This window comes from Choloepus didactylus, chromosome 2 (assembly GCF_015220235.1).
Source record: "Choloepus didactylus isolate mChoDid1 chromosome 2, mChoDid1.pri, whole genome shotgun sequence".
NCBI lineage: Eukaryota > Metazoa > Chordata > Mammalia > Pilosa > Megalonychidae > Choloepus > Choloepus didactylus.
The window spans coordinates 107,316,814-107,331,486 of record NC_051308.1 but is presented as its reverse complement, the minus strand read 5'-3'; the positions used below and the strand labels follow the sequence as shown (position 1 = coordinate 107,331,486).

At 41.3% G+C, this 14,673-nt stretch overlaps 1 protein-coding gene across 4 annotated transcripts in view; it reads left to right on the top strand.

The window, feature by feature from the left end:
* The window catches only part of LOC119526505 (antigen-presenting glycoprotein CD1d-like), a 35,198-nt gene extending 21,016 nt beyond the window's left edge, over positions 1 to 14,182 (top strand). For 2 of the 4 annotated variants that reach the window (XM_037825631.1, XM_037825630.1), the window contains 6 exons: positions 10,321 to 10,743; positions 11,020 to 11,286; positions 11,594 to 11,872; positions 12,389 to 12,667; positions 13,421 to 13,517; positions 13,628 to 14,182. In XM_037825631.1, the coding sequence (XP_037681559.1) occupies positions 10,659 to 10,743; positions 11,020 to 11,286; positions 11,594 to 11,872; positions 12,389 to 12,667; positions 13,421 to 13,517; positions 13,628 to 13,649 (1,029 nt within the window). In that variant the 5' untranslated portion in view covers positions 10,321 to 10,658 and the 3' untranslated portion in view covers positions 13,650 to 14,182. Of the gene's footprint in view, positions 1 to 8,811; positions 9,596 to 10,320; positions 10,744 to 11,019; positions 11,315 to 11,593; positions 11,873 to 12,388; positions 12,668 to 13,420; positions 13,518 to 13,627 lie in introns of those variants that run through there. The other 2 variants (XM_037825632.1, XM_037825633.1) reach the window with 2 other exon arrangements.
* The last annotated feature ends 491 nt before the right edge of the window (positions 14,183 to 14,673 follow it).

Genomic DNA, 14,673 nt, shown 5'->3' with positions numbered 1-14,673 from the left:
TGTTCTCCATCCCATGATGCCGGGCCTAGATTCTTCTCTGGGAGTCATATTCCACGTTGCCAGGGAGATTCACTCCCCTGGGTGTCAGATCCCACATAGGGGGGAGGGCAGATTTCACAACTTATTAATTGGCCTGGAATTACAGTTAAAAAATGCTGTTTTTGGGGAATTCTGGGTAGAACAAGCAAGTAATTGGTATTCTAGGGACTTCCAGCCTATGTAAGAACTATGTGACTAAGTCTCTGGCTACCACTGCAATTGACTCATCTGGGCAACTCCTCTTACATTAATATTGAAAACAAAGTGTGTTCAGTTAAGTTCATCATTTACACATTTAAAAAATAAGATTTTAATTTTAAATGTTACTGAGCACCTGTGATGTATCTGACTCTGTGCTTGGCACTGGGGTGTTGGGATAAATGGGGGGGTCCCTGTTCTTCAGAAACTGACAGACTGGTTGGGGAAACAGCCCAATAAATAGCACTGTGCAGCAAGAGCTATAATAGAGGCTCACATAAGGTTTGGCAGAAAAGTACAAGACTGTTACTTGGCCCACATTGGGCGGTGGGATTTGGTAGAGAGAAGGGTTCCTGGAGTACACAGCATCAGAACTAAGTTGTGATGGATGAGTGGAAATTAGCCTAGAGAAGAGAATGGGTAGGCTGGGGGAAGGTAGAGTGTATTACTAACAGAAATTGGATTCAGATCAACTAAAAGATACTGAGCATCTATTAGGTGCCAGGTGATTTACATACATTATCTAATTTCCTACACAAGCTTCATGTAAGATTCTCATTTTTTCTTGGGGTAGAGTAGGAACATGTTGGAAGTAAAGTAGTTATTTTAGGTTAAAAAAAAGATTCTCATTTTATAAATAAGAAACTTGAGGCTCAGAGAAGTTAAGTGATTTGCCAAAAACATGGGGAAGGGTATTTAACTCCTCTTTAGGCTCCTTTAGTCCGTAGAGTCTCCACTTTTGAAAGTGATGTAGGGAAAGCTAATCAGATTCTCCAACCCAGTTTTTCTTAGTGTCACTATGACAAGTAAAAGTCTGGTTTGAAAATGAGCATCATTGCATGCAGGGATGTCTGACCTCACTCTGAATACTCCAAAACATTCCTGCTCTAAGCACACCACTGGATGGGACAGAGGAGTTAAGACCCTCTTCTGGTGAGAGGCTGTAGTCTCGAGTAGTTAACAACCTTGACTCCGGACTCAGACCCCACTTCCACCACCTTTTAACAGTGTAACATTGGATGAGATTTACTGCATTTCTAAGACTTGGTTTTCTCATATGTAAAATATGGTTACTAATGGTACAAAACTCATCAGGCTCTTGTGAGAATTAAAAGAGAAAAATGCATGTGAAGTGCTTAACATAATGCTGGCATGCAGAAACTGCTGAATAAATATTAGCAATTATATAGCATTATATTAAGAATAGGTGAGTTCATTTCCCTAAACTTGTTTCACTCTTTGGCCTGAACTATTTTTGACTTCTTATCTTCTCTAAAGCTAGTGCAAAACTGTGAGTGAAACAGAAACTGCCCAGAAGGGTCAGGGCCAGGGCACATCAGAACAGCTAGAGTAGAAACCCAGCTTTTATGTCACTGAACAGAGTGTTAAGTCCCTAGAACACTACAGGCAAATTTTCATTGGGTTGTGGGTTACTAGCCAGAAGCCACGGTAGAAGGGAAGGATAGGGCAATGGAATAAAGAGGAGGAGGGGAGAAGTATGTAGAAGACAATGGGAAGAGTGGGGATAACTTGGCTGGATAAAGATGTAGGGTGGCCAATAAGCAAGTAGATGGAAATGGAGACGCCAGAGATGGGGGGCAGGGCAGTGAAGTGGGGGAGAGACAGAATAAGGAGAGGGAGAAGGAGGGGAAGAACGGGAGAAGGGTGTGGTGAGAGAGAAGGAAACAAGAGTAACAAAAGATCCAAAAGATAAGGGAAAATATGTTTAAAAAAAAAACTTTGGCAGATGTAGTTATATGTCTGTTATGTGATGTTCACTCTCCAAAGGCATCTAATCTGTAAATTATTGTCATAGAGGGAAAATGGGAATATTACAAAAGGTAGGTACTCCCTCGTGCTCCTTGAAATGAAAGTTGGGGATTGGGTGAGAAAGCAGTCATTAAGTTTTTGTTTTCCTCTATCTTTTGGTCACTCTGTGAACTTTTTTCCATTTCATTGGTGGTTAACGTTGCCGTGATATGTCTAAGATATAAGCTTAGATTTCCTGTTGCTTGAGCCACAGATGATGAAAGGTGAGTCTACAAAATCAAGATTTTGTCACAAAACTGAAGAGTCTTATAACTGGGAGACCCTGCTCCATGTAGTAGTCTCATCAGTACATTTGGCAACTGGTTATCAAGGTCCAGCCTGGAATCCCTATTGGCAGAGTTCACAAAAACAATACCATCCAACAGTTATAAAATTTTCTCATTCGTGTATTGAGCTAATTTTTTTCCTGATAACTTTCACACACTGGACCTAATGCCACCAGTTGAAGCAACAGAGAAACCAGTGCATCCACTTTTCTTCATGACAGACCTTCACACACTGGCTAGACATTCTTAGTCCCTTTAATCATTTCTCATTTTGATGATTTCAGGTCCTTCCTCATTCTGAATAATGTCTTCTGGATAGTATGTAATTGTGAATGTGCCTCTTCAACGAAGGTGCTCATAACAATACATCAGTGGATATTTTCTAGTAACAAGGCAGAGTGAGGTGACAGAAACTGGCACCCATCCCAATACATATTTCAAAGGCTTGCAAGTGCTGCATGTAATGTAACCTAATGATTATAAAGAACAGAGTAGAGCTCAAAGGTGCCTGACTGTAATGGAGAGAAGACTTAAATCCAGAACAGTAAGAGTGAGCTGACAGAGTGGGAGTTCATGGGCTCTGTTACAGTCTAAGGTGCGGAGAGCTGGGTTTCTAATGGGTTTCTTTGGATTATTGGGAGGTGGCAACTTACAAGAGAATCCCCCTGTATAAATCCTGCATCCTCTAACAGGTGTAACATCTATGAAAAAGGGACAAGAATCAGCTGCTCACCAGCCCTGGAATCTGGGGGTGGGTGGGTGTGGGGGTGGGGAAGATGATGTGAAAAAGTGATGAGAAAACTTGTTAGGGACCTTGAGTAAAATGAAATGAAAAAAAGCATCTCTGAGCAATTAAAACTGCAGTCCTGTGATACGCACTGTGAAACTCACTGGTTTGGGGCCACAATATTTTGTGGTCTGCTAGAGAGTGAACTACAAGCTCTGAAATTAATGCAGGGACTTGTCCAGGGCCATTGACATTCCTAGGGCCTTGGGAAAGCAGATTCAAAAGAGATCTGTATGTACATTTTCACAAATGAGGGCAGGTGGGACTCCCACAGGGGAAAAAAAATAAAATATCAATGAAACCACTAGAAAATGAGGACACAATAAAATGGACAAATTACATTGGGAAAGAGAGTCAGCATACACAGTAAGAAAATTTGCACCTCAAGAATTAAGGATAACAAAACAATGTGAAAGAGATAAAATAAGTATGCTTGACATGTTTAATGAGCTAAAAGAAGAAATAAAAATCATAATGAAAAAAATAGGAGAGTATGATACAATGAACAGGAGGATTTTTTTAAAGAATCAAATCTTCAAGAAATGAGAAATTATTCACTAATATTAATAAATCAGTGGACAAGTAAAATAATAGATCAGAGATAGTTGAAGATGAAGTTAATGAAGTAGAAGGTAGCTTTGAAGAAATTATCCAAAAGTGCATTGAGAGATAAAAAGAAGGAAAGTATAAAAATGAGCTAAAGAGGTATAGAGGATAGAATAATAAAGACTAGCATATATCTAATTGAAGTCCCAGAAGGAGAGAATAGAAAAGATAGTGGAGAAGTACACATCAAAGAGATAATAAATGAGACTCATGTTCCCATGAAGAAAGATATGGGGGTTCCATTAGAAGAACAACTACTCCTGAGGTGATAAATGGAAACATGTCCAGTTTGGGGCCATTACAAATGATGCAGTTGTGAACAATCTTGTAAATATCTCTTGATGTGCATACGCATGCATTTCTGTATGTATTCAGTAGTGGAATTACTAGGTCAAATCTAGACCAAGATTGCTTGATATGCATAGTGCCCATTTTAATTCACTGTGCACCATAGGTATCCATCCAGTGTGGATCTACAGAAATGGTGTGGGAATCTTTGGATCCAAATTTTAAATTCTTTTTGACTCTGCTATATGACACTAGCATATAGTCCATAATTCTTTGTTAATTGTATAACACATAAAGCATATACCCACAGAGTTCAGAGCTCCTTGGACTTCTGTATTATCCATCCTGCTTGCTATGCTTTCAATGTTGCCATGTTATCCTGAATATTGTATCTTTATGCAGGTTTATTCTTATTTCCCCTCCCATTCACATTCACAATCTCTCCTTCTCTCTCTGTCTGTCTGTCTCCCCCTGTCTCTCTCTGTCTCTCTTTCTCACACACACATGCTTACACTCTACATATGTTTTAGGTTTGTCTCTCCCAAATGAGAGAGGGTTTCTCAAGTGTCTTCAGGGCTGAAGCTCCTGGTTCTCCCTGACTCTACTCTACTTTCTCTATTTTAGAGAAAGTAGCAACATACCCAGCTGTTTCCTGGGAGCAGTGTAAAGAACATATTTGGGTATGAATGCACTTGAGTTAATATTTACAAGCTTTAGAAAAGTTCTGTAAAATCTCTGTACTTCATACTTCATTTTTTTCCCAACAATTAAGTGTGGGTTGAAACTACCTACCTTCATTCTTTTGAAAAATAGTTTTGGATTACCTAAACTATGCCAGAAACTATTCTAGGTGCTGGAGACATAGCAGGGAACAAAACCAATAACCAAACTTCAGAGGGCCTTTATCAGCATTGTCAGTGGCTGCAAAATGCTTAGGGTGGTCCCAGACATATAAGATGTGCTTGGCCATTTATTTGCTTAACAAATGTTTATTAAATATCTATAGAGTTCTAGTCAGTGTTGTAGGCACTGGGGATATAGCAAGACCAAGGGCAGGAGACAAAAAATAAACAAGTAAAATAAATGAACAAGTTAATTTCAGATGGTGATACGTGTGTATGATTCACATAAGTCAGTGAGAGCAAATGAAAGTACTGTACTTTGAAGATCAATGGAAAGGTTTTATTTCAGAAACTTAAACCAAGCCAGCCAACTGAATAGTGATGCTAGGAGTAAAAGGAGTACTCCACATATGGTAATCAACAAATGGCAATCAGAATCAATGAGAACACAATCCAGAGGTACAGGAGACTTTGGAGCCTGATGTAATCAGCAGGTGCCATCCATTATTCCCCTCATTGGGAAGAAAACTAACTTGCACCACTCTCATAATACTTGATACCTTTATTTCACAATCAGTTGTATTTGTGGTTATTTTTAGTCAAATCATCTGTGATTCTTTAATTCTAGCCCAACCTCCCTCTCAACCAAGAAATTCCTCTACTGTTTTCCAGCCTTGATGACCTTGAATTATAGACTCCCAAGGTTAAAAGGAACTATGCTCATCATATCCCTTAACCAATGAGGTGCAACCTCAGAAAGCAGTTGTGAAAAAAGCAAGTGTTCTGGGCCAGGAGTTAGAAGATGAGAATCCTAGTTCCAGCACTGAGTCATTAAATGTGTGACCTTTGAAAGGTGCATGCTCTTTCTTTGATTTGGTTTCCTCATTTAAAAATTAAGGATAGTAATCCTTACCTCTCACAGTTGTCATGAGGAGTAAAAAAAAATAGGATGTGTGAAAGTTCTTTGGAAACTGAAAAGTGCTCTAGAAGTGAAAGAAATTGTTAATCTAGGGGCATGGATCTTAGCTACTCCCTGGAAAGAGCAGAAAGTGTGATGGACTTGAAGTGTAATCCCTGACATGGGCTTATTTGGAAGCTTTGTGTTAGTCACCTCCTCTCTGTGCCTTGGTTTCCTGATCTCCAACATGGGGGAGTTATTCTTGCTCTGAAAGCTTCTTCCTAGGTAACACATTCCAACACATTCCATGATTAATGATTCCCTTCCCAGAAAAGACAGGGAAAGGTGTAACTGTCCCAAAGTGTCTGGCTCAATTGACCTTGGGAGAAAAAAATGTTTATCTCCAGATAAGCCTAACTTCTGAAGGTTTTCATTGTTGACAAAAACAGCTTCTTGTCTTTACAGTACACATAAACTGATCAGAAGTGTTAAAATTTTGTAAGAGATGTTGGAAATGTGATGAATGTGAAGTTCAAGATTGTACCATGATTCATATAAGCATTCATTTTTCTTTTTATTCCATCCTTACAGCTTCTCTCCCATCCAGATTTCTGTCCATTATTTGGGCAACTATGTATTTTATTTTAATCACTTAACCCCTCAATTGTAGTAAAAATGTTTTTTTCTACATTATTTTATTTTATTTTTAAAAATTTATTTATAAAAAAATTAAAAAAACAATAAAAAAAACATTTCAAACAAAACCAAAACAAAGGAATAAGAAAAACAGCCTAAAATAACTACAGTTTCCAACATGTTCCTACTATGCCCCCCAAAAATTAACAAACCGTAGTCGTTCCTGAGCATTCCCATAACATTAAGCTTACCCTCCGTAACTTATCTGTTCTCATTAGATTATTGTTCCCCCTTCACTAGTTGCTGTCTATCACTAGGAACTCTACATTCTACAATATAAACCATTTATTTTACATTTTTCACAGAGTTCACATAAGTGGTAACATACAATATCTCTCTTTTTGTGCTTGGCTTATTTCGCTCAGCATTATGTCTTCAAGGTTCATCCATGTTGTCATATGTTTCACAACATCATTCCTTCTTACTGCCGTGTAGTATTCCATCATGTGTATATACCACATTTTGTATATCCATTCATCTGTTGAAGGACATTTGGATTGTTTTGATCTCTTGGCAATTGTGAATAATACTGCTATGAAACATTGGTGTGCAAATATCTGTTCATGTCACTGCTTTCAGATCTTCCAGGTATATGCTGAGAAGTGAGATTGCTGAATTGAAGGGTAACTCTACATCTAGTTTTTTAAGGAAACACCAGACTGTCTTCTAGAATGGCTGTACCATTATACAGTCTCATCAACAGTGAATAAGAGTTCCAGTTTCTCCAAATCCTCTCCAGCATAATGGTTTCCTGTTTTTTTAATGGCAGCTGTTCTAATTGGTGTGAGATGATATCTCTTTGTGGTCTTAATTTGCATCTCCCTAATAGCTAGTGAAGGTGAACATTTTTTTCATGTGTTTTTTGGCCTTTTGTATTTCCTCTTCAGAGAAATGTCTTTTCATATCTTTTGCCCATTTTATAATTGGGCTGTTTGTACTATTGTCATTAAGCTGTAGGATTTCTTTATATATGCAAGACATCAGTCTTTTGTTAGATACATGGTTTCCAAATATTTTTTTCCCATTGAGTTAGCTGCCTCTTCACCTTTTTAACAAATTCCTTTAAGGTACAGAAGCTTTTAATTTTAAAGAGTTCCCATTTATCTATTTTTTCTTTCATTGCTTGTGCTTTGGGTATAAGGCCTAAGAAGCTACCTCTTAACAGAAGGTCTTGAAGATGTTTCCCTACATTATCTTCTAGGAGTTTTATGTTACTGTCTCTTATATGGAGGTCTTTGAGCCACTTTGAGTTAATTTTTATGTAGGGGTCCTCTTTCATTCTTTTGGATATGGATATCCAGCTCTCCCAGCCCCATTTGTTGAAGAGACTGTATGTCCCAGTTCAGTGGTTTTGGGGGCCTTATCAAAGATCAGTAGACCAGAGATCTGGGGGTCTAACTCTGAATTCTCAATTCAGTTCCATTGATCAATATGTCTGTCTTTGTGCCAGTACCATGCTGTTTTGACTACTGTGGCTTTATAGTAAGCTTCCAAGTCAGGGAGTGTAAGTCCCCCTACTTCGTTTTTCTTTTTTAGAATGTTTTTAGCAATTCAAGGCATCTTTCCCTTCCACATAAATTTGATAACCAGCTTTTCCAAGTCTGCAAAGTAGGTTGTTGGAATTTTGATTGGAATTGCATTGAATCTGTAGATGAGTTTGGGTAGAAATGACATCTTAATGACATTTAGCCTTCCTATCCATGAACACAGAATATTTTTCCATCTTTTTAGGTCCCCTTCTATTTCTTTTAGTAAAGTTATATAATTTTCTATGTATAGGTCTTTTACATCCTTGGTTATGTTTATTCCTAAGTACTTAATTTTTTTAGTTGCCATTGAGAATGGAATCTTTTTCTTGAGTGTCTCTTCAGTTTGGTCATTTCTGGTGTATAAGAACATTACTGACTTATGTGCATTAATCTTCTATCCTGCTATTTTGCTAAATTTGCTTATTAGCTCAAGTAGCTGTATTGATGACTTCTCAGGTTTTCTAAATATAAGATCATATCTGCAAATAATGAGTTTTACTTCTTCCTTTCCAATTCAGATGCCTTTTATTTCTTTGTCTTGCTGGATTGCTCTGGCTAGCACTTCTAGCACAATGTTGAATAACAGTGGTGACAGTGGGCATCCTTATCTTGTTCCTGATCTTAGAGGGAAGGCTTTCAGTCTCTCACTATTGAGTACTGTGCTGGCTGTGGGTTTTTCATATTATGCTCTTTGTCATATTGAGGAAGTTTCCTTAATTCCTACCTTTTGAAGTGATTTTATCAAAAAGGGATGCTGGATTTTGTCAAATGCTTTTTCAGCATCTATTGAGATGATCATTTGACTTTTTCCCTTTTGATTTGCTAATGCGTTGTATTACACTGATTGATTTTTTTATGTTGAACCATACTTGCATGCCTGGAATGAACCACAGTTGGTCTCTACATTATTTTAAAGTGTTTTGGGCAGCATTGAGCTTATTGAGATAGGCTTGGTAAGGGATAACTCCAAGACCCAGGCGTAGAGTGAAGTCTTTTCTCTCCAAGGCTCTTATTAAAACCTGAGGTGGGAGGATGGAAGCACTGATGTTGGCAGAATATGAGGAACCAGAGTAAGGAGACATTATCTTTGCATTCTGACAACTATCCAGCTTATTGAGGAGACGATACAGAGGAAGAGAGACATATGAACATTTCTGTAATTACAGGCTCTGATATGTGCTGGTTCCAAAGCTAGCTAGTGTACAAAGGATAGAGATGGGGGCTGTCCTAGTTCTTCTGCCTTTTCTCAGAGTCTGGAGGGTCTGGGACGACTCCCCAGAAAAGTGACTTATGAGCTAAAATCTGAGTAGGAATTAAGTAGGTCTGGGGTGGAGAGGGCCAAAGCTTGCCAAGCATACCCTGGGCAGGAAGAAGCTTTGCATATTAGAGGAACTGAAAGCAAATCAGCTAGGCTAGGGCAGAGAGCAAATGAGAGTAGGGTGAGAAATGAGGTTAGAAGATAGACTGTGGTCAGACCATGCACAGTCTTGTAGGCTATACAAATATTTTGGTCTCTATCCACAGAAAGATATTTCAGGAAATCAGGTGAAAGGTCAAGGTGGTGGTAGAGGTGGAAATGCAAAGAAGGATCACATTCGAGAAATATTTAAAAAGAGGTAAAATGGAGAAGAGTTGGTGATGGATTGGATAAAGGAGTGAGGGAGAGAGTGGTGCCAGGTTGCTGCCTGGGTTCTAACTTGCCTAAAAGGGGACCTTTCCTCATGGCAGGCTGAGGTTCTGAACCACTATGTCTTGTTGCTCTTGTTTTTAGTGGGGGAAAGGGGGAATTGGCTGGCCAGGTTCACACTGTAATCCTGTCATGGTTCTGTAAAACAGAGGCTCATATTTGGAGTGTGAGTGAGCAAGAAACCAGAGGAGAAAGTGAGCAGGCCAAAAGGCAGGGCAGGAGGGGTGAGAGCAGAAGAGGAGAGTCTGGGACACCCTGATGGAAGAGGAGACAGCGTAGACAGAGAAGAGGCAGGAGCTCTTTGGGCAAGGGCAAGGTTGATGGGAGGGCAAGGACCCTGAGAGGGAGGAAAGAGAGGTGGGGGACACCGAGTGGATAGATGGAAGAATCTTGGGCTGTCCAAGTCGTAAAGAATCTTAGCCACCTGGATTAAAGTCTCTCAATGTTCAACCAAGAACATGAATGTTAATGTTTTTATTTTATTATAAATGAGATATTTGTGCTTGTGGAAATTTTGGAAAACATAAGAAAATGTAAAACAAATTAAAATTACCTATAGTCTCACTCAGAGACTTCCGGGACTAATCCTAGATTTCTTCTTTTCTTTGCGTTTTGATATGGTTGAGGTTGTACAATTTTACGTCTTTCTTTTAGATCCTAAATAAAAGTTGTAAACATGTCCTCCAGGCGGTCCCAAACTCTTCACTGAAACAAGAGATTTAGCCAAGCTGGTTGTGAAACTTCCGGTAGTTTCAGGACTGTGACTTTTACCCCAACCACAGCTCTTAGCTCAAGTAGCTAAGGCAAAGTAAACCACTTGTACAGCGCAAAAGGCATCGCAAGCCTGGACTGAAAGCCAAGCCACCAGGAAAGTAGGAGTGGGAGTCCTGCCAGAGGCTGGAGGTGGGAACTGGCTGGGAACCAGCTTGGGATAGAAAGCAGAGGTCGGAGCTCAGTTGCGGAGGCATCCGCGAGGTTCCCACACCAGCAGTATGAGGTACCTGCCGTTTCTGCTGCTCTGGGGGCTCCCCCAAGTTTGGAGAAGTTCTAAAGGCGAGTGGAACGAGGGTGCCCGAGGTACGCTTCCCGGGATGGTGGCGAAAGGGAGCCGGGCTGGGAAAGGGAGGGAGGCGTGATCGGCTGGTTGGAGACTGGACTCACCTCGGAAATTCAGGATCCCTTGAGACCTCCCGTGCCCTGGTCTAGGGGGAGGGAGTGGGGCTCACTGTCACCACCAACTTGCCCAGTCCCTCTTTTATTTTTTTTATTTTTTATTTTTTCTCCTTTCTTTTCTTTTCGCTTTCTGCAATCCCGGCCACTCGCTACGATCGTTCAATCTGCACTCTCTCCCAGTTCTGCAAGAGAATTTCCCCCTCCGCTGCCTCCAGATCTCCTCCTTCGCCAACAGCAGCTGGACGCGCACAGACGCCACCGCGTGGCTTGGAGAGCTGCAGACCCACAGTTGGCACAATGACTCGGACACCATCCGCTTACTGCGGCCCTGGTCCCAGGGCAATTTAAGCGACCAGCAGTGGGAGGATCTGCAGCATATATTTTGGGTTTATCGAAGAAGCATCACCAGGGATATTCAGGATTTCGTCAGAATACTGCATTTAACCTGTGAGCTGAGGAATGGGATCCCGGGCAGGTACCTAAGGGGAGAGAGTGGACACAGCCCAAATTGTAGACTGCGGCCCGACCCAATGGGACTTTCTGTTCCCTCCGTCTTCTTCGGACTTCCACTTCTGTCTGGAGATGTCACAGCTCTGACTCCTCACAACATACCTTGTTCTTGCCCACTCCAGGTCACCCACTCTCATTCCCCTGAACTCTGGGTCCCCAGTATAACCCTCACACCAGTTTCTCATCCTTGATCCCTTCTGGTTTTCCACACCATTCCTTGATCTCTCTCCGTATCTCTCCTCAGATCCCGTTGAGGTCCAGGTGTCTGCTGGCTGTGAGGTGCTACCTGGGAGTGTCTCAAAAAGCTTCTTACATGTAGCATATCAAGGAAAAGATCTCCTGAGTTTCCAAGGAACTTCATGGAAGCCTGCTCCAGGGACCCTACCTGGGGTCCAGACAGTCATTAATGTGCTCAACCAGGACAAAGGGATTGTGGAAACAGTGCAGTGGCTCCTCAATGACACCTGCCCCCGATTTGTCAGTGGCCTCCTTGAAGCAGGGAAGTCAGAACTGGAAAAGCAAGGTCAGCTCGCCTCCCTCACTGCCTTCCACTCTGGAGCTCCATCCAGGGATTTTTCCATTCTAGTGTTCTCATCTCTTTAAGCATCAGAGGAAGACAAAGGCTGGGAGGGGATGGATATTTGAGCACCAATTGGATTCCATGAATTGAATTGAAAAAACACCAGGGACCAAAATTGGGTAAGGCAGACAGGACACTTGCTTGAGGGGGAGGATGCGAGGAGAAATTACCAATTACAACAATATTTGAAACATGTTACGTATGTTACAACTGAACGGAATGTTATAGGAGTTCAGAGGGGGGGCATTTATATGAGACTGGGCTCAGGGAAAGGGGTATGAGTGAGTATGAGAGAAGGTTTTCCTAGAGAAGGTAGCACAACTGGATTGAAGGTATAAGACATTCTGTCTCCAGAAATGGCAATGTTGGGGGCCATGAGCCTGATATGAAATCTGGAGTCTCTAATGCAGAGTGTGGGGTCCTCATTGTAAGATCCTCCCATTCCCTTGCTGGATACAGTGAAGCCTGAGGCCTGGCTGTCCAGCGGCCCCAGCCCTGGTCCTGGCCGTCTGCTGCTGGTGTGCCACGTCTCAGGATTCCACCCTAAGCCTGTGTGGGTGATGTGGATGCGGGGTGAGCAGGAGCAGCCGGCCACTCAGCGAGACGATGTCCTGCCCAATGCTGACGGGACATGGTGGCTCCGGGTGACCCTGGATGTGGCAGCTGGGGCGGCGGCTGGCCTGTCCTGCCGAGTGAGGCACAGCAGCCTAGGAGGCCAGGACATCATCCTCTACTGGGGTGAGAAGAAACATGGGCTCAGGTTGGAAATGGGGGAAAATTGTTCTTTACCTTAGAGAGAGGAGCTGGGAAAGGGATGGGACTTGAATGACCCAGGACATAGGAGTTTTGGAGATGAGGCCCCTAACCAGAAGGGATGGAAAGAGGGGATTCCAAATATATAGAGGAGGAGGAGAAGAATCTTAACTTCAAAAGGGATTGAGATAGGATGTTCCAGATATAAGAACATGAGGGTCTCAGAGGTCCAGAAGTAGGGGGCAAATAAAGAATCCAGGAGGATTCACTCTCCAGGAGAAAGAGAACCAGAGACTTCAGAAAGACAGACAAAGATTGCTATGGTTTATTGAGTGCTTCCGTGTGTGGGCTGAATACTCTGCATACATTATTTCATTTAATCATCATGGCTCTCCTTTGAAGCAGGTGCTATGATTCTCATTTTATACTGGAGGAAATTGGAGCCTCACATAGGTTAAGTAAACTGCCCAGAGTCACATAGTAAGTGGAAGGGCTCGATTCAGATTCAGATCTGCCTCCCTACAAAGCTTTTGCCCTTTGCCCCTATGCTATGCTGTCATATGCTCAAGTTTATGAATTAGGGATGCCCAGACACTGAGAAAAGATAGGGAATCCAAATGCACAAGGAATGGAAGTAGGCACTTTAGGTAGGGGAGGAAATACAAACCACCTGGCCCCCACATGAACTTGAAATAGGGAGGGGTCTTGTGGTGAAAGACATCCTGTTTTCCTCCAAAGGAGATGGGAGACACACCTCCGTGGGCTTGATCATCTTGGCAGTACTGGTGTTCCTTGTGCTCATTGTAGGCTTAACCGTGTGGTGTAGGAAGTACCGGTGAGTTTCCTACCCCCTATCCTCCCCTCACCCCTCTTCCTGTTTCCTCTCTCCTCTACCCTTGATCCACCTTTTCTTTAATGGTTTTTCCCTTTTTAATTCCCTCACAGCTTCTATGAAGGCATCCCGTGACTCTCCTCATGATGCCTGTCTCTCTGGAGCCCAGGACCTCAAGTTCCTAGGACTTCAGCCCTGGTCTGCTTAGGAATTGAGAGTGAAAAAGAGGTACTTCGAGGAAGTAGGGAACAATCATAAGGCTGATCTGGTCACATCCTTTTAATATTTTATCCAAAAGAATTTATGTTCATTTCCATTAGATTACAAGTCTATAAGCCCAAGTGATTCTTTCAAAACAGAGGTGCAACCTCAGAATCTCACCAGGGACAAGTAGATTATGAAGGGGATGTAAGTGCTTGTGTGTTTAGTGTTTTAATGATGGGATCTGCAATGAACAGGAAAGCAGCTAGAGCTGCTTGTTGTGATGTATAAGTTCAGGCTCAGCTTTGGCTGCAATCGACATTTTTCAAGAAAAACTGGAGTATATACACACGATGGAATACTACACGGCAGTAAGGATTGAGGTCGTGAAACATATGACATGGATGAAACTTGAAGACATAATGCTGACTGAAATAAGCCAGGCACAAAAAGAGAGATATTGTATGTTACCACTAATGTGAACTCTGTGAAAATAAGTGAAATAAGTGGTTTATACTGTAGAATGTAGGGGACCTAGCGATAGACAGCAAATAGTGAAGGGGGGATGATAATCTAATAAGAACAGATAAATTATGGAGGATAATCTTAATTTTATGGGAATGCTCAGGAATGACTATGGTTTGTTAATTTTGGGGGGTATGGTAGGAACATGTTGGAAGCAATGTAGTTATTTTAGGCTATTTGTTTTTCTTGTTTCTGTGTTCAGTTATAGTTTGCTAATTTTCTTGAGGTATGATAGGAAAATGTTGGAAGCAATGTAACTATTTTAGGCTATTTGTTTTTGTTATTCCTTTGTTTTGGTTTTGTTTGAAATGTTGTTTCTTATTTGTTTGTTTTAATTTTTTTGATAAATAAAGTTAAAAAATGAAAAAAAAGAAAAACTGAAAATCTGGAATTTTGTGTGAACATGCATGATTTAAAAATGTTAACTCAAGCT